The 18,405-nt window shown below is 43.0% G+C and overlaps 1 protein-coding gene across 8 annotated transcripts in view; it reads right to left on the bottom strand.

Moving 5' to 3' along the window:
• The window catches only part of Mast4 (microtubule associated serine/threonine kinase family member 4), a 582,086-nt gene that overhangs the window by 165,697 nt on the left and 397,984 nt on the right, over positions 1-18,405 (bottom strand). For 2 of the 8 annotated variants that reach the window (XM_075976166.1, XM_075976168.1), the window contains exon 1: positions 1,698-1,899. The exons of the other annotated variants lie outside the window; for them this stretch is intronic. In XM_075976166.1, the coding sequence (XP_075832281.1) occupies positions 1,698-1,789 (92 nt within the window). In that variant the 5' untranslated portion in view covers positions 1,790-1,899. Of the gene's footprint in view, positions 1-1,697; positions 1,900-18,405 lie in introns of those variants that run through there. 8 annotated transcript variants of the gene reach the window in all.

The raw sequence follows: 18,405 nt of genomic DNA, 5'->3' as shown, positions 1-18,405 counted from the left end.
TCCAGCCTGAGAATTCCTCACGCAGCAGACTCTTTCCATGGGACCATCAACAGGTGGGCAGGGACGAGGAAAAAAGGTTCCACCTGCTTTTCAGGACCAGACACACGGGTACAATGGCAGGGCCTCTTTATCTGGCTCCAGGTGAGGGCGGAACTGTGGCACAGTCAGGACTGCCCTCCCGGGAAACAAAATGCTCTAACCAAACAGAACAGGTGGCGTTTAGCATGGCAACACGCAATGGCCCATTCACAGAGATTCTGTATTTCTCCTCAACTTTACTTGTTATGTTGAAAATTTGGGGGCATGGAGGACACAGTGAAAGAGCCCAGGTATATCATAAAACAAGCAAAACAGCTGAAGAATCCAATGGGATTTAGGGATGTCAGCATTGTTCAAGTTGCATTAATATGATCTTAAAATCTTCCAGATCTCTCTCTCTCTCTCTCTCTCTCTCTTTCTCTCTCTCGCACACACAGATATCAGCATGTATATGATTTGTGGATGTTTATATGTATATATGTGTGTGTATGTACTCTAAGCTACAAAAAATACCTTAAAAATTCAAAAAGAACCAGGCGGTGGTGGCGCACGCCTTTAATCCCAGCACTCGGGAGGCAGAGGCAGGCGGATCTCTGTGAGTTCGAGGCCAGCCTGGTCTACAAGAGCTAGTGCCAGGACAGGCTTCAAAGCTACAGAGAAACTCTGTCTTGAAAAACAAAAAAACAAAAAACAAAAAATCAAAAAGAAACATGACTAACTTTTGGAAGCACTTTATATCTGTATTAACACTATCCATAGCTACAGGTATTGCTCCACCAAAAAAGCTATTTTTTTGTATTTCTCTAAAGAGCAGAGAACAGAGATTGCAAAGTTCCAAATCTGATAGTCGGCATCCTGTTTATTTGACGTTTCAAGCATGTTCGCACGTATATGCCAAACTAAATTTTGATTTTCAAAAAGAATCTGTATTTACACAATGGCGGGGGTGTAACCCTCTAAAAGAACATCAACGCTACTGGAAATGGGGATGAGACATGCCTTCTTTAAATCATAATCTCACTCCAGCCATCTGCAAACACACTCTGACCTCCCTTTCACTTGCAGAGGGAGTCCCATCTCGACTCCCAACCAACTCCACCCCACCTACAGCCATTCTGTCAAATACATAGTACAAATGAAAGACCAGCCCTATCTGAGTAATAAATGTCAACAAAACAATAAAAAGTCAAAATGCTAAAGTTGTACAGATCTTCTTTAAAAGCAGTCAGTGAGAAATAGGATCACTGGGTTATCTCTGCAACACAGATTGGCATCTTATAAATCGATGGATGGAATATCTGACGTAGGGGAGCCTCCAGGAGGTTCTCTATATGGAATGCCAGTAGGCCCAGGTCTGAGTGAATGAAATGATAAAAATACAAGTAGATAAATGGACAGAGACAAAGCGCCCCATTGCAAGGCAAGGTCTGATTATCCACACTGCAAAAGAATTCTGAGCAGAGTGCTCACGAAACCCCAGGAAGCCCCGCAGAGCAGAGGAACCACTGAAACAGAGACATTCTCCCCCTCCCCCAAGAAGGTACAAACTTTTCAAACTGTCACCAACAAACAAACTGCCAGGTGCGGTGAGGACCCGGCAGCTCCCAGCTGGTAGAGAAAGCCTTCCCTACTCCAGAGGAAGATCCCGCGTTTTTTACCTTTGTGTGCGCCGAAGTCTGTTCCCACTCCTCAAATGAGGCAGAGTAAAGTTTGAGAGCACAGTCCAGAAATTGGGGTCAGACATATCCATAGCTTTCTTTCTTCAATTCACTGTGAGTTCAAGGCCATGAGTTCAAAACGGAGATGGGAGGAAAAATAAAGGGGGAAAAATGTCCCAATTATCTATTAGCTCCCTCCAGAAAAAAAAACGTGCGGTGAACTGTGGTCTCAGGAACAACTCGGTGCCTGTCTGAGAATTACCCGTCCGGTGCTGGCCTTTAATTAGTGCACAGCCATCTGAAAGGTTCAGGAAACTTATTTCCTCTTGTGTTTGCCCTCTCTTAGGAAGCCCCGGCCAGCTATAAACAGTAATTACAAGAGTTTAGCCTGCGTTCTGCTCAAAATGCTGTCTCGGTGTGATTCAGTCCAAGGTACTTTGTCATCTGTTTGGCAGATACCATTTGCAGCTCCTGGGGGGAGGTGGTGGGAGGACTATTTTAAGTCTATGGTTCCGGGAGGCTGTTGCTTATCAGCAAACCCATTCACATCCGAACATGCCCAGTGCGAAGCTTCCTTTTAGCGTCTACATACAAGGAAAAGAATTTGTACAGCAAAAGCTCCTCTTGCCCTCCCCTTCTGGGAGGAAAAAAAAAACCAACACCATAGAAACTTGAACGCACTTTTAGAAGATTGGCCTATCGGAGGACTTGAATCTGACACCTTTATGTAGGGTCCAGCTGGAAGGAAGGTGGCCTGGCTCTGGCACAGTCCCCAGCTGGGCCTCCTGGGGAAACAGAGAGGCCCCCTAGTGTACTCTGCCCAGGAGCAGGCGCAGGGAGCATCCTCGCAGCTCCCCTATCCCAGAGTGTGAAATGGATCCGTCCCTCAAAATAAATAAATAACTCCAGCTGCTGCGCCGGAACACGAGTGTGTGTTGTACACACCTGAAGGCTTGGGTGAGTCACCGTAGGACCTGGCACATTCGGAGGGAAGGCCACAATTGTGCCTGATGACCAGGAGCTGACACAACCTGTTGTCTGGGAGAAACACGCACACGCCAAGCCACTACACTCACCAAAAACCTCAGAGACACAAAATTCACGAGTTTACACCCACTCGATGGATGACTCCAGTGCACACCTGTTTGGTCTCACAGACTCAAAAGATGGATCTATTTTATGTCGCTTATCACATTAACACATACTACCTGGAACTGATTTAACAACTTCAATTCTTTCCCCTTCCATTAAGTTAGAATTTGAAAGGAACATAATTAAGGGATGAATCTGATTGTTTTCATTTTGAAGAAACGCACAGTATTTAAATAACTTATCAGACCACAAATATTCAAAAGTATATAAAGAAAAAATTACAATTTAAATTATTTACTTTTAATTTAATATGTATCTCTATATATAAATATATAAATTTGTAATATATAAATCTTGTGGTCCACAGAAATATTTTCTCACCCCAAGACTCCAAAATAATAATTGTGTTTGTCTGATGATAATTTTTGTTTGTTGGTTGGTTTGGTTTTTTGAGACAGGGTTTCTCTGTGTAGCCATGGCTGTCCTAGAACTCACTCTGTAGACCAGGCTGGCCTGAAACTCAAGAGATTTGCCTGCCTCTGCCTCCCAAGCACCAAGATTAAAAGCATGTGCCACCACTATCTGGCTGATTTTAAGTCATTCATACCCACAATACCACTTTCTTCCAGAATCTCCACAGATTTTTGCAACTTGTAGAAATAAAAGAAAATCATAGAATCCGCTCAATTTTACACACAAGCAACAGATCTTGAGCAGTTCAGTGACAATAGACTTATCTTCCAAATTGCTAAGAGCTTTGGCTCAGTGTCTTTGTCATCTCTAAGGTCATCTATCCCTTGTTGGTTTTTGAATGTTTTGAAGTACAGCCACCCTTTTGCACTGACAGCTTCAAGCATACTCACAGTGAAAATATGTGAAGAATACCCAGGTGTGGTGGTGCACACTTGGAATCCCAGCTTTCAGCGGAGGCTGAGACAAACCCCTGCCTGGGTTCTAGGACAGTCTGCTCTATACAGTAGGACCCTGACTCAAGAATACAAAGCCAAAGAACTAACAATAACAACAAACCTCATATATAAAACTGTGTGACTAGTGAACATGCATGCTCGCATTCCCAAAACAATATGTTACAGCAGTTATTTACTCAGCTTGCATATTTTATTTTATATTGAACATTATCTAGAGAAAATTTACCATAAGTGGGAGGATGTGGCACTCATATGCAAATATTCAGTCTTATAAAAATGTTGTTAAAGTTTTTAAATGTTTATTTGTGTACATGTATGTGCCTGTTTGTCTATATGTGCTCCGTGGCACACAGGTATCCAGCAGTGGCCAAAGGAGGGCATCACACCCCCTGGAACTGGGAAAATAAGACAGTTGTGAGCCACTAAATGTGCTGGGTATTCAACCTGCAAGAGCAGCAAGTGTTATAAACTGCGGAACCATCTCTTGGGCCCCATTTGTAGGAGACTTGGACATCACTGGTCTCTGGCGTCCTTCAAGATCTCTAGAATTTGGACCCAGTGGATACCTACTGGTGACTGATCATCTAAATGACTGTTCAGAGGCAGATAAAAAGTAGCTCTGAAGCCATAGAAGGACTTCTCGCTAGTGACAGTGTGCCTGGGCCATTCTCACTAGTGACACTGTAGCCTGGGCATTCTTTGCTTTGGAGGGTTTCCTGTACTTTGGAAAATGTTGGACAATATCCTAGACTCTTTCCACTGGATAGCAAAAATGCCCATCAAAAATGTCTGCACACACTGCCAATGCCATTTTGTCGGGGGCCACTGTTCTAGACAATGGCTCTGAGAAAGGTGTCACGTTGTCTTTGAATCTGGACTCAACACGTAACGTGACTTTAAGCAAGTTACTCCATCTCTGCCTGTTTTCCCTAATTATAATATAGGTCCCTAACAGGACCAACCTCTGGGAGTTGGCATACATAAAGGATAATGAGATGACACATATAAAACCCCATCAGTGACTCAGCACTGACAATATAAAGACTCTAAAAGCAAGCTTCCTTCCCTCATTGTAACCCGGAGCTGAGGGCACTATGGCATGTTCTGTGCTCACCAGGCCCGGAAACTGGGTCTACCCAGTGTGATGGCAGTCACACTGGACTCTGATTGACTGTTGCTGCCACCTTCCCTACAGCATGTGACTTTCTCAAGGTTAAGGCTATGCTTTATTGCTCTCTGTATTTCCAGAAACCCGACAGCTCCTAACTTACACAGACATTTTTAAAGACGCTTTTTGAATACACAGTTCCAATATCCAGGTGTCTACTAATTCTATGATATCCAAAGTGACCAGTGTGAACAGATGCATCGGTGCTCTCATAGAACCCCAAATTCCTCACAATCCTCCAAAAAGATTATTACATTCTTAAGACTCTCTCTCACCAACTCATTGTTCCCAAGAGATGGAAAGATACTAGAGGCAACATTCCTCAGCTCCTAGCGTGGCATCGGGAAATACCACCGTCAACCACAGGAAAAACTCCTGCTTGAGTACCATCCTCACATTCTACAGACAAACCAGACTTTCTGAGATTTCTAATGAAGAGGGGTGACTATATATCATAGCTGCCATAGAACAGCAATCAAGAAGGTGAAAGAGGATTTGAAAATGTGCTACAAAAATCATGAATCCAAGTATATCTCTGCTGAAAGAAGACAACATTTGAGGGTTAAGAAGTAAGTATCAGACCCCGTATGGAGCTAGGTTTGCATCCACAGAAGAAGAGGAGGAGGGGTGGAGAGTTGGGGGGGGGGTCAAGTTTCCTAGAACAGTTTTTAGTCACAAGTCGGAGATATACATAGAGTGAGAATTCAGTTCTGGATGAACTGAAGACCTGACGTCTGTACTTCCCAACTTTCACATCCTCCACGGTCCTTCTAGAAAAGTTCACGTACTTGGCACTGCCTATGAAAATGGCAGCAGCTAAAATGAGGACGCTGATGAAATCAAATCTTTATCTTTCCTCTTCTCTGCCTCTGCTCTCAATGTTGGGCAATATCTCAAACTCTCAGGTACTAGTCACTACTGTTAAGATTTTTTTCTCATTATTTTTCTTATTATTATTATTTTTTCTCATTTTATTCTTATTATTAAGTGTGGGATGAGCATACATCTGTGCAGGTGCCCGAAGACTCCAGCAGAGGGCACTGGATCCTGCTGACCTAGAGCAACACAACATGGGTTCTGGGAACCAAATTCTGGTCCTCTGCCAACAGTCGCCCATGCTCTTATGTACCAGGTCATCTCTCCAGCCCCGATACTAGTCATATTAACTAAATATATTCTAATACTTTTTTACTGAAAGCTTCTGGGAAGATCTGGAAGATTTCCACACCGAAAACATAAGACTAGGTAAAGTACCCACACAGCGAGTGATGAATTACCTAATCCAGAGCCAGTTCGTGATAGATTCCCACACTCACTAATGATAAGAGTAGGTGTGACACTCCAGTGGAACCTGTCTTCTAACCTGTTTGACTTGATTCAGGAACCTGTGATTCAGAAGACGAGGCAGTCAGTAAACACGGGATTCAATTTGTCAGAACTACTGACATTTTTCTACAGACAAAATAATTACAGAGACAGAAAAGGAAGCACAGTTGAATTGCAATTGCGATCGAGCTGTGACTGCAGCACCAAGAAGAAAGTTCTTAAGCAGAGAGCTGGTCTAGGCCAACACACAGACACTCAGGCAAGGGCTCGCTGGACAAGCAGGAGACCGACACAGCACCGGAGAGCGTTTGGGATGCAGACTGCTCACTCATTCACCAGAAGGGCACTTGCAGCCGCTGCGTTTCCAAGGAGGGGAAATGCGATGGAAAAATAAGCTTGTCATCCTACTGGGCCGCTAGCTCTGGAAGACGTGGTGTACAATAGAAGGTCTCCTCCTTCACGATTCATTCCCCTTGAATCTTAAAAACACATGTCCTCCTTACAGACTTCCTGCTCTCCCTCCAGATCAATGCCACACAGAATGGCGTGACAAGCTGGTATCTACAGACTCTTCTCAGCATACTAGGAGGGGACTACGTGTCCTGGGACAAGGTGTTAGGACTGGGATGCTGTGCTCGGGAGAAAGAACACAGAACACAAGGAAGAACAGCAGGTTAAAGAAGAGTCTCCTAGTGTTATTAAACATATGGGTGCCCACAATACTCAAATATTAAAAAAATAAATGATGATGAACTGGTAGGGATATATTTGAATGCTGAAACCCATAGCAGACAATAATCACATTGTTATCATCCTAGGCCAAGTTAAATAAAAGTAGAACCATAAGTTAAGATAAAGTTGTGGGGAAAACAATTAATTAGTAAGACAGTTGATTTCTCTTTCCTAACAATTTACCAGAGAACCATATATAAACCTCATTGTTCTCATGATGGACAAGTTGGAAATGGTGACAGGATAGGACGAAAGAAGGGCAAAATGGGAAGAGGATCCCAGGAGAAGCAGAAGTTTGCACAGGTAGCAGACAGCCAAGTAACTTCAATAAATCTAAGAGAGAGAGATGGGAAATGAGGACTTTTCTACCCAAAGGAGCTCCTCGACATGTCTGCTGGATAAACATGGTGGGTTGATATGTATGAAGGCTAAGAATGGTGGAGCAGGCCTGGGGAGCGGGCAGGGAAGCACTTCTAGGAAGGAGGCCCTGGCAAGTGTCTGCTCTGTCTAGCAGGGGAAGGCCCTGTGAGAAGGCCACAACTGAGTCGGAGAGCGCGCCCCCCAGAGGAGAGCATGGCATGCTACCAGAAAAGGCCATAGGCAGGAGGTTACTGGGAGATCCATAGCTAAGTAGTGTGCAGATCTGAATGAGAATGGCCTTCATGGGCTCATAGATTTGAATGCTTGGTAACTAGCTGGTAAAACTGTTTGGGAAAGATTAGAAAGTGAGGCCTTGGAGGAGATGAGTCACTGGTGGTAGGCGCTCAGGTTCTAGGAGTCCACCTATTCCCATTGAACCCTCTTCTCCTTGTCTCTTGATACACGTTCTTTCTAGTGCCCCAACACAATTTGCCTGCCTGCCTGGGCCATGCTCATGCTTCCTGCCATGATGACTACAGACTTTAATCCTCTAGAACCGTGAGCTCCCGCATTGAATGCTTTAGAAGCTGCCTTGGTCATGGGATCTCTTCCTCGCAATAGAACGGTAAGACAAGTGGGCTTCTTGACTCTAAAACAGCCGTCTGGGGTACATATCAGCGTTGCATGATGTTTTGATCACACTCTGACAATAGAGTTTGCTTTGACTCAGAGAGCAGAGCTAGCCGCTAGCTGACCAAATTTAACCATAGAAGTTTTGGAGGACAGAGGCCAGATAGAGAGACAGAAAGTAGTAAGGCAGGCTTACCGAGAATCTCAGTCCTTTTGGATGGAGGAACAGATGAGATAGGAGGTTACTGGTCGGTTCTCTGATAATACAGGTTCTTACCCTGATATCTGACTCCCGATTTTTTATTGCTAAAGAATCATTAGATAAACATGTCATATCAGTAAATCACAGTAACACAGAGCATGAGCCTCTAACAAGATATCAAAATAATCATGAAACAGAGGGAGAGCAACTCCTAGAAGTCACTGCTCTCTCACATACAGGAAGGCTTCACTTAGAGAGCAAGACTAGATCTTCCTAGCCTTGAGCTGAACTCTGCAGCCGTTTGTTCTGGGTAGTCTCTTTGTAAGCATGGCACCAGCAGAGGGTGAGACACATCTCTCTCCTGGGTTCTATCATCGGCAGCGCCTGCACAATAGAGGTCAGTCCCTATCAATATCCACATTTGCTTCAGATAAGTTCTCCTCAGAGAAGAGCTCCTTGCAGGCTGGGGCTCTCCTTCCTTCATCTTTAAATCTTTAATACCATCAGTGGGTTGAAAGCTAAAACAAAAGAGAAGCAAAGACAGAGAAATGAGCAAGGGGTCGAACAATGAGGGCTGTAGTCAGTGAGGCTAAGAAGAGGCGGAGGGTGAGCTTGTTCACAGGTCAAAACTTTAACAGGTTTTTCCTGCCTGTTCCTATTTGAGTGTCACCGATCCGTAAGTCCATTCCATTATTTACATGTGCTGGATGCACTAAGAACATCTATCTATTATCTCAGACTCTAAAATGCCACAAAAGAGGGACCTAGGCACATGCATTTAATTATGAGACGGTATAGATATACGATCAGTTAGAGATGAAATGCTAAATGCTTTTTTTGGTGGCTGCAGTGAGCCCCAGTCAGTACAGAATACATCTCAGGATGGAGCTAACTTCAAGGACATGGTGCTACTTGATCCAGAAGCCTGGGACCAAGGTCCATCATTTCTCATTCCGCTTCCGAGCATGAATTACAGCGCAATTATAAGAAGTGACAATTTGGTTGAAGAGAGTCGGTGTAGTTATATTTAGCCCTTTAGAGCGGACACCAAGACCTTTCTGTAACATAAGATTATGGTTAATTTATCAGTTCATCTTTTCTCGAGTATTTTTCCAGGTCAGATAACTATGGTTAAAGAAAATTATCCCCATTAAAATGGGAGAAAGGAGTTACAACGAAAGTACCACAAAGAAGCATGCAGACAGAGGTAGAGACGGTGCTTCTGCAATGAGAAGAATGTTACTCCATTGTTAAAGCTGATTCAAACTGTCATGGAGCAGGATAACATGTCGGTGAGGACATGGAAGTTAGCCAGGCAGTTTCCAAGCAAGGTTCAGCTGAGTTTCATTAAGTTCCATAATTTTGATACTGTTGTTCTTTTGGGGAAGACCGCACATGCGCAGGGAATACAGTGTCCCACAGGACTACAATTCCCAAAGGTATTCGGCAGTCCATGAAAAAGCCACACATGCGCAGAGCATATTGCCCATGAGCCTAGCTCCCCCTTAAAAATGGGGAACGCCATAACTCGCCCCTTTTTTTCTCTTCACCCCCGTCCCTCACCTGTCGTCACCCGCCCCATTAAAGTTTACCCACGTGGAACCGCCGTGCATTTCCTGTTTCCTTTCCAACTCCGCGGAAAAAACAACAGATACCAATAGAAGTTTTTGAAAAAATGTTAACTCATAGGGGCATAAACAAAATGTCAGCCATGAATAGCTATCAGAGAACTGTGATTAAAAATATCAGATATAATTTTTACCTGTCAAAGTTTAAAACACAATCATTCAATTTCAGTGAAGGCATAGGGAGACAAGTACTCTGTACCAATGTTTTATAATCAATTTGGAGGATGAAAACACACATATGTATACATATACACAAACACATACTGATAAACCAGCCCTGCCTCCATCTTAGTCTTGAAAGCAGTATTGTAGTAAAGACAAACTAGGTTCATTCTTGTTTATAATTAAACTTCTGCTCCTCAAGGACTGGGCTATGCCCCATCTATAAACCTAACTATAAACGGTTCTATACTGCCTGATCCAGGAAACGGCAACCATGCCTTTGTTTCAAGAAAGTTGTTATGACTACCTTGTTAGAGCCAGCCACCTTTTTATGGCCACCTACCTTGTTATGACCGCCTTGCAAATGTGTCTTTGTTTCACCAGAGGTTGTTATGACCAGCTTGCTATGTTCTGCTTCTGTAACCCTGCCCATTTGCCTGCCAAATCCCCCACTTGGGAACGCCCTTCCCCTCATCTTGCCCACATCCAAAGCTGACCTCTTGAACCCTGCCTCAGTGGGGAGTAACCTGTACTAGTGAATCAAATGTTTGCTCTCATGAATGTGGGTTGGCGGTCTTTCTCCTCACGTCTTTGGAATTAACAATATGTACAGATGACAAATGTGTGGACACTATCTAATACAATACTACATCATATGGAGAAGATTTTCAGGTATGGAAATGAATTCAGCCCAGCTTATGATGCATAGTATTGGTGTGTGTGTGTTGGGGAGGGTGGGTCTGAAGGTTCGAAAGAAAGGCAATCTGTCCTAAAACAGTCAATAACTGGAACTGAAGGAACCGACCAGGACAGTAGCCTGGATAACGGATTCCAGAGGCGTCCAGGCTAAACTCTGGAGAGCCTGTGACTATGGTACCTGCATGGCAAGAGCCATTCTGGGGATGTGATTAATGGAAGGGGTTCCAGGTCACCCACAGTGGCCCTTAGGTGCAATCACCACAGTCTCTCTAAAAGAAGGGCAGAGGGAGGTAGGAAGAGAGGTTAATGCAGTCAGAAAGGGGAAGGGGGACAAAAGCCCAGGAATGCAAAGAATGTGGCTGGAGTGGGGGGAGGGGGACTCCTGCCTAGGCCTTTTAGCTCAGTACAGGGAAAGTGACTTTGGGCTTCTGACCTCTAAAACTGTGAACACGTGAAGCTCCAAGAATCTACTTACTTTGTCTGTCTAGGTGGTTACAGTAGCCAGAGGAAGCTAGAACAATGTTTTTACAATATGGATAAAATGAGAATTGCTCCTGAAGACCAGAGCGCAATGACTGTTTAAAACATTATATCAAAAATAAAAATAAAGCATTTCAGCGACCATCGGTGTGAGATTATACTTTTATTATTTAAACATTTTACATTTTCATCAATTATTATCTGATCTCATGCAGACTATATCCCCAAGGGTGAGCTGAGCTTCTGATCCTCCTGCCTCTACCTCCCAAGTGCTGGGATCACAAGCACCAGTCATACTTGGTTTATGAGGTAAAGGACAGCAAACCCAGAGGTTCCTACATAATAACTAAGCACACTGCCAGCTAAGAGGTTCACTAGCTAATTATTTTTAATTCTAAAAAAGTCTAATCTCAATTTCCAAAGCCAACACAGTGGGCAGTTTCGTTCTCATGAATGGGAGGCAAAGCTAAAGAATTTACAAAATTAAGAAAGAGCACATGTTCAGTGACATTTTCATAAATTGTGATTGATGTTTTTGACACCGGGAATAAGACGCATATGTAAAGCTCTATGGGCCTTGAAAATACATACTAAAAATGCTTTTAAAGAGCAGCCATTCCTACTCCTGGGACTTCTATAATATAAAAAAATGAAAAATCTCACTGTCTTCCAGGTATAAATCTTTACCTGTCTGTGGCAACTTGGCAAATGGGTATTTTTGAAGCCAGTTGGGTTATAAATCTGCACAGTGTTTTGTTTTACATTGAATATATGCATTGGCTATCTGCAGACCGGTGGAGCTGTGCATTTTATGCAAACTGTTTTGAATTCGAAGTCTGCTTCTCCATATTACACTGCACACTTTCTTCTTTCATTGCTCATAAATGACAGGAAGCCGCCTTGAAAATTATACAGGAAAATATAGGCTAAACCTGACAGGCCTCATTGGAGCTACTGAATGGCTGTAAGCCAGCACACATAACTTTATTATCTTCTATGGGCCTAAACATTTCCAACTTTACTGTCTTTCATTACTTAGGTTGTGATGAAAAAGGCAGCACAAATTTTTTGGTACCAAAAACATATATACAATATATCAGATATATTGTCCTAGATTTTATAAAAAAACACATAACAAGCACCACGGTGATCATAAAATGGTTTTTAAGGAGATATTTTACTTATTAAGAATTGTAGCAAGAGTCACTAAAAGCAACCAAAGATACAAAGCAGACGAAAGCTGAGGATTTAATTACTGTGAAATAAAGACTGTCCCCATTAGTGACCCTTAGGAGATCAAGTGCATACAAAGTTATAAAGAATAATATAACCTTTATAATAATCATGGGGAAAAGTAGGAAAGCCAGTTGGCATGCCCATAGAAGACACTGGAAAGCCAAAGAGAAAATGCTGCTTAAAAGTAGCAGGAAAGGGGAAAGTAGAAAGTTTTCATAGCACAGAAAATGATAAAAGAACAAAGCAAAATAATTTTATTTTTTTTTTAATTTTTGCTTTTTTGAGACAGGGTTTCTTTGTGTAGTTCTGGCTGTCCTGGAACGCACTCTGTAGACAGGCTAGCCTCAAACTCAGAGATCTGCCTGCCTCCGCCTCCCAAGTAAAACAGAACATTGCCTCTGGGCTCTCCCCTTGGTGATGGCCGTCATTTCTGACCTGGATGAAGTCAGTGCCCCCTCCTGCTTCTCAGTCTCCCTACCACCACTGTGAAGCTGTCCCTCCCACCCCATCCAGTCCTCATGTCTGCCTGTGGTCCTATCACTGACCTCAGAAACAACGTTCAACAGCTCAGCTTTGCTGCCCAGTAACACTTCTGCAGGTGGTCTCTGTCTCCCAACACTGACTCATTTCAGTAGGAAATGCAGATTCCTGGCCTCCTCTTTGCACCAAATGCTTCGATAGAGCCTCCCAGCACGTCAGGTGACTTCTGTAGACTTTGAGAGGCACATCTCAAGAGAATTAAGATGTCTTCTGATGGGCTATTCTCTTATGTCATCAGTCACTATCTCTCCCGCTTAGTCCCTGGATGGGGGCCATCTTGCGGTTTATGCTTCAACAATAAAACATGCACTTGTCCAACATACCACATTACTTTTGGCTCCCCGGACACAGCGAAGCCTGCCACACATTTAGCACAGTCTGGTCCCTGTTTCTAGCATTTCCACCTCCTTTGCTTGGGAACCTTCCGTTTGTCTTTCAAGTGAGAGCTGGAAGGCCACCCTCCAGCAAAGTTTGTTTGACTTTCTCCTGCAGGTTCCCCAATGCATTTGTGCATAGCATGCCTCCTGTACAGCGATCACTCTTCTGCAGCATGAGGATGTGTTTACAGGTCTAATTCCCTACTAGGCTCTGAGCTCTCCAAGTACAAGGACAGATGCTATTCACCAGCGAGTGCCTCAAGTACAAAGTCGACACTCAGGATGAATGGATATATACACATATTATTTTCTAAGCTTCTGGAAAAGAAAAAAGCCAAACCTGTTCATTTTCTCCTAATTCTCCAACTGCTACATACAAGCCATGAGGAGGCATTTCCAAACCCATGGTGCCTTTTGTCACTTGGCTAGCTGGTTTGTCTTTCTTAAAATAATAATTATATATATATATATATATATATATATATATATATATATATATATATATAAGTTTTGGTTAAGACAGGGTTTTTCTGTGTAGCCCAGGCTGTTCTGGAACTTACTATGTAGAACAGACTGACCTCAAACTCATAGAGGTCTGCCTACATCTGCTTCCTGAGTGCTAGGATTGAGGGTATGCACCACAATGCCTGGCTTGATTTGTTTTTATTTTTTAAAATAGCACTTGAAAAAGTATTTTCTATGTGTACTGGTGTCTGTAGAAATATGTCAGATATCCCAAGTATGCCTAGTTCCTGAGGAGGTCAGGAGACGGTGCCTGATAACTGGGAACTGGATAGTTGTGAGAGACTCCATGGGTGGCAGGGATTGAACCTAGGTCCTCTGAAAGATTAGCCAGTCTCTTAACCACTGATCCATCTCTCTACCCTTAGTTTAATTTTTTTGAGCATATTGAGTGCTTAAATGTACAGACATGCATCATGTGCATGCAGTACCTATGGAAGCCAGAAGAGGGCACTAGATCCCCTGGAACTAGAGTTACAGATGGTGTGAGACACTATGTGGGTGCTAGGAATCAAACCCAGGTCTCTGCAAGAGCAGCCAGTGCTCTTAGCCACTAAGCCATCTCTCCAATCCTCAGATAAGTGCTATTATTATAAACAGTCTTCATAATGAGAAACAAAAATAGCAATACAAATTTAAGTGGATGACACTTAGGTAGATATTAATGCTTTATTAAATGTATGAACTCCAAACTTGTATTAGTATCTTAATGCTCCTATACAATAAAGATGGCTGAAGTACAGTTTTGTTTTGTTTTCTGAAAGGATGGCTAAAAACAGGAGCTTGAGCAGGGTGACCTTTTTCCAAGCTTGGAAACTCAATCTTGCTGGGAACAAAATCAACACACACAACTCCAAAAGAGAAGATGAGAATTCAAGGTGTTAGATCAGCAGTGCTCAAGGTTATGACCTGCTGGCCGCTACCCTCACAGCCTACACCTTCTGGCTCACGTAGGTCAGTTCCATTATAAATTCTTCCATCCCTAAATGGAGAAGCTGCAAAGGCAAGTGGTCTAGTTGCCTGACCTGAGCACACTCTGGCACTCAGATACTTTTGTGGGCACCCTCTCCCCAACACACCACTGATGGGGAAAGGCCGCTCATCACGGCAGAGTCTGAATTCCATGAGCACCTATGGGGAAGCTTCCCAGCAGGCAATGGCCTCCACCCCATCTCTCCATCCCTCCTTTCTGGAGCAGAGAAACGAAGATGCAGAGCACTGAGAGGCTGCTTGCTACTGATGTAGACACTCTAGTTTCCTCAGTCAAGAGGGTGGATGACCTATCCGCTACCTATGCAGGCACCAAAATAAACGGCTTCTGTAAACTGATACCGCAGCATGGCAATCGGCCCCAGAAACCCAACAAAAAAGGACTATGTTATGCTTCTAATGATAATCCTATGGATACGCAGGAAAAAAACGGTGGGATTCAAATAAAACTAGGAAATTTAATTATTTTATTCTTGGTATGGTTTTCCTGGGTCTTAAAACATTCTTTAAGAAGTTGTTTCCTAGCTGGGCATGGTGGCACATGTTTTTAATCTTGTCACTCAGGAGGGAGAGGCAGATGGATCTCTGTAAGTTCGAGACCAGCCTGGTCTACATAGTATGTCTACATAGATAGCCAGGGCTGATAGACTGCTCTATAAAAGTCATAATCAGACTGTTTCAAAAAAAAGCTCTTTTCTGGTGTTTAGCGAGTGATGTCATCAGCCAGTCAGCCTGACCACCAGCTCATCTTTCTGGAATCAACTCCAATGACTTTCAAATAATACTGTTTGACAGAAAACCAAGCAGGTCCAAGGCTCTCTCCGGGTGTGTGTGGGCAACCATCACCTGTCCCAGGAGTGAGGCTTTCATTTGCCAGAAATGAAAAGCTAATCATCATCATCTACTATGTTGAATGGTATTAGATATGACTGTCAAACTCCTTTCTGTCCATCCCCAAACAACACTTTCATTTGTTTATACTAATAAGCATCTAGTAGAGGAGCTTCAAAAAACGCCACTGCAGAATACCTGGCTTCAAAAGAGCCAGCTGGTAATTATCACAGAAAAGGCCTTGAGCTACTTCCGTGAGCGGCCAGGAACCTGCAGAACACTGTATCAGTCCATTTTCTGTTGCTACAATCAAGCACCAAAGAGTAGACACTCGATGAAGAAGAGAGGTTAGGCTGGCTCACAGTTCTGGAGGCTGGAGAGCATGGCATTAGCTTCCCCTCAATTCTGGTGACATAAGTGTTCAGTTGGAACCCCTCCAGCTCACTTCTGCCCAGTCTGAGAAGCCTCATTCCTCTCTCCAAACCCCACCAACTTTGAACAAAGGGAAGGCACCGAAAATGCCCACTTCAGCATTCTTGGTGACTATGGCAACTTCCTCCCCTGAAGTTGCCAGCCCCACCCCCCAAGTCCTTGCCTAAAGTGTTCAGCTGTTGACCATACTTGGGCACAAACCCACTTCTTGCCTACAAATTATAAAGTCTTTAGTATAATGCTTTTATTCTCGGTGAGCGGCTTCTCTGGCCTTGATCTCTGGGACTGGAGAACCTGCCTGGGTCCCACATTCTCTTGGCATCACCACTATGAGTCCCAAGGTCCCAGCATGTGAATCTTTTGGGACAAACTCAAAACGAACCACTATAAACCTAAAAGGAGGGACTATTTGCTAATTTTAGTTTTACTAGAGAGTGAGACAAGGAGTGTGTAACAGAGGTCTGTCTCTGTGCCCAAATCATTAAATCTCATAGATGTGTTCCCAAGACAAGACTACCCATCCATCAGCATGTCACCAAAGGGTTGCACCCATCACTTCATAAATATGCAAACAAGGACACTTTTGAAAAGGGTGAAAGCAGATTTCGTGGCATTGTATAAATAGAAACTATGCCATACATTCCTGACTGTTTTCAACATGGTATATACTCAAGGGCAGCAAAGAACAATGACAAAAGGGGTCACAATAAACACACGAAAAGAGTACCCAAGTCAAAAAAGGACACATAGTTTTGTCTTTTTCCCCTTAAAAGAATTAATTGTAATTATGTCTGTACAGGAGTCTACAGGTAGGTTTGTGCAAGTGAGGGCAGATGCCCTTGGAGGCCAGAAGAGAGTGTTGGATCCCCTGTAGCTGGAGTGGTTTAAGCTGCTTGGCATGTGTTAAAGTTGGTTGTGAGCTGTCTGGATGGATGCCAGAAACCAAACCAGGGTCCTCTACAAGAGCAGCAGGGCTCTTAATCACGGAACCACTTCTGCAGTCCCAATGGATTTTCAGTAACAGCACAGAAGACTGTGCTGGTCCTGAGGCCTCAGTAACAGCCATTCTCCTAAACTGCGGGGACTTCTGGACAACCCAGGCCACAGTCGCTTGAGCAGGGAGGCAAATTCAGTTCCTGCATCTCAGAGCCACACTACGCTGTCAGTGAAACGAATCTAAACCTTGCTGTGTTGCCTTTTTTATCCGAAGGAGCAACACTTCAGGATGGAACTAAATTCATAAAATGCTATTCTCTTTCCCAAATGACATCTAATCAACTTACTAAATATCAAATAAATAAACAAATAAATCCTGGAATGCATTCCCATCCAGAAGTCTCCAAGACTAGCCTAGTGACTTGCGAGAAAGTTTCACAGAGATGCATCCAGGATGCTGGCAAGGGGGCTTAGCAGTGAGGAACGTGTTCTTGAGTGGATCCAGGATCCATTTCCAGCACCCACATGTGGCTACAACCATTTCTAGGCATGCACATGGTACGCATAAAATACAGGCAGAGAAAATACACACCAGATATTTTTAAAAAAAATAACATAAGTATGGCCAGTCACATTTATCATCAACTGGGATGAAGTGATACAGAGTATCCAGATGGCTCTTGACATCCAAATATGAAACTGGCATAATAAACAAAAATAAACAAACTTAAAACCTTGACAGCTTCTAAGGACATAGCTGATTGTTTTAAACGGGTCATTATTTTTATTTCTTTGATCAAAGAGAATAACTAAAGTTTGACTACAAATCCACCTATCAACCATTAATTTCAGTTATGGGACAATCTTAGCCCTGACCACACAAAATCCTCCAGAAGGTTCTCAACCATCAATGAATTTTGAATCTCAATTTTACTTTCTGCAACAGGGCTAACTGTAGCAAGAATCAAACTACAAAGGCAAAATTCTTAGCTGTTTCACGTGTATGTGGTCTCCAAATATCTTGACACAGATCAAAGATTTTTTTTTTTAATTTACAAAAGTAAGACATGAAAAAATATTTAAAATAGAGATTTAAGAGAGCCTAGAAATACTTTTATTTTTAACTAAAACAAAATTACCATGTCAATTTCCTTGTTAAAAAATGTTTGGTCCCTTGGTTTAAAAAAATGGTTTAGTGTTTTTTAGTGTATACTTGGGAAGTTCCTGAAAAGCTTATCAAAAACTGAATTACTTTTATTAAGGAAACTGCTTTCAGAAGTCTGTAAGGAAAGCAAGTTACGCTTCGCCATACGAAACAAAGATGTTCTCAGGACCAAACCTATGTACTGATGGGGATTTTGATCAAATCCTACTTCTGCACATCCAATCCCAGATATTACAGGCTATGACATCAGTGCTGAGGTTGTGCATCTGGT

The sequence above is a fragment of the Microtus pennsylvanicus genome, chromosome 6, assembly GCF_037038515.1.
Source record: "Microtus pennsylvanicus isolate mMicPen1 chromosome 6, mMicPen1.hap1, whole genome shotgun sequence".
In the NCBI taxonomy this organism is placed as follows: Eukaryota; Metazoa; Chordata; class Mammalia; order Rodentia; family Cricetidae; genus Microtus; species Microtus pennsylvanicus.
This window is presented reverse-complemented; position numbering and strand designations above follow the sequence as displayed.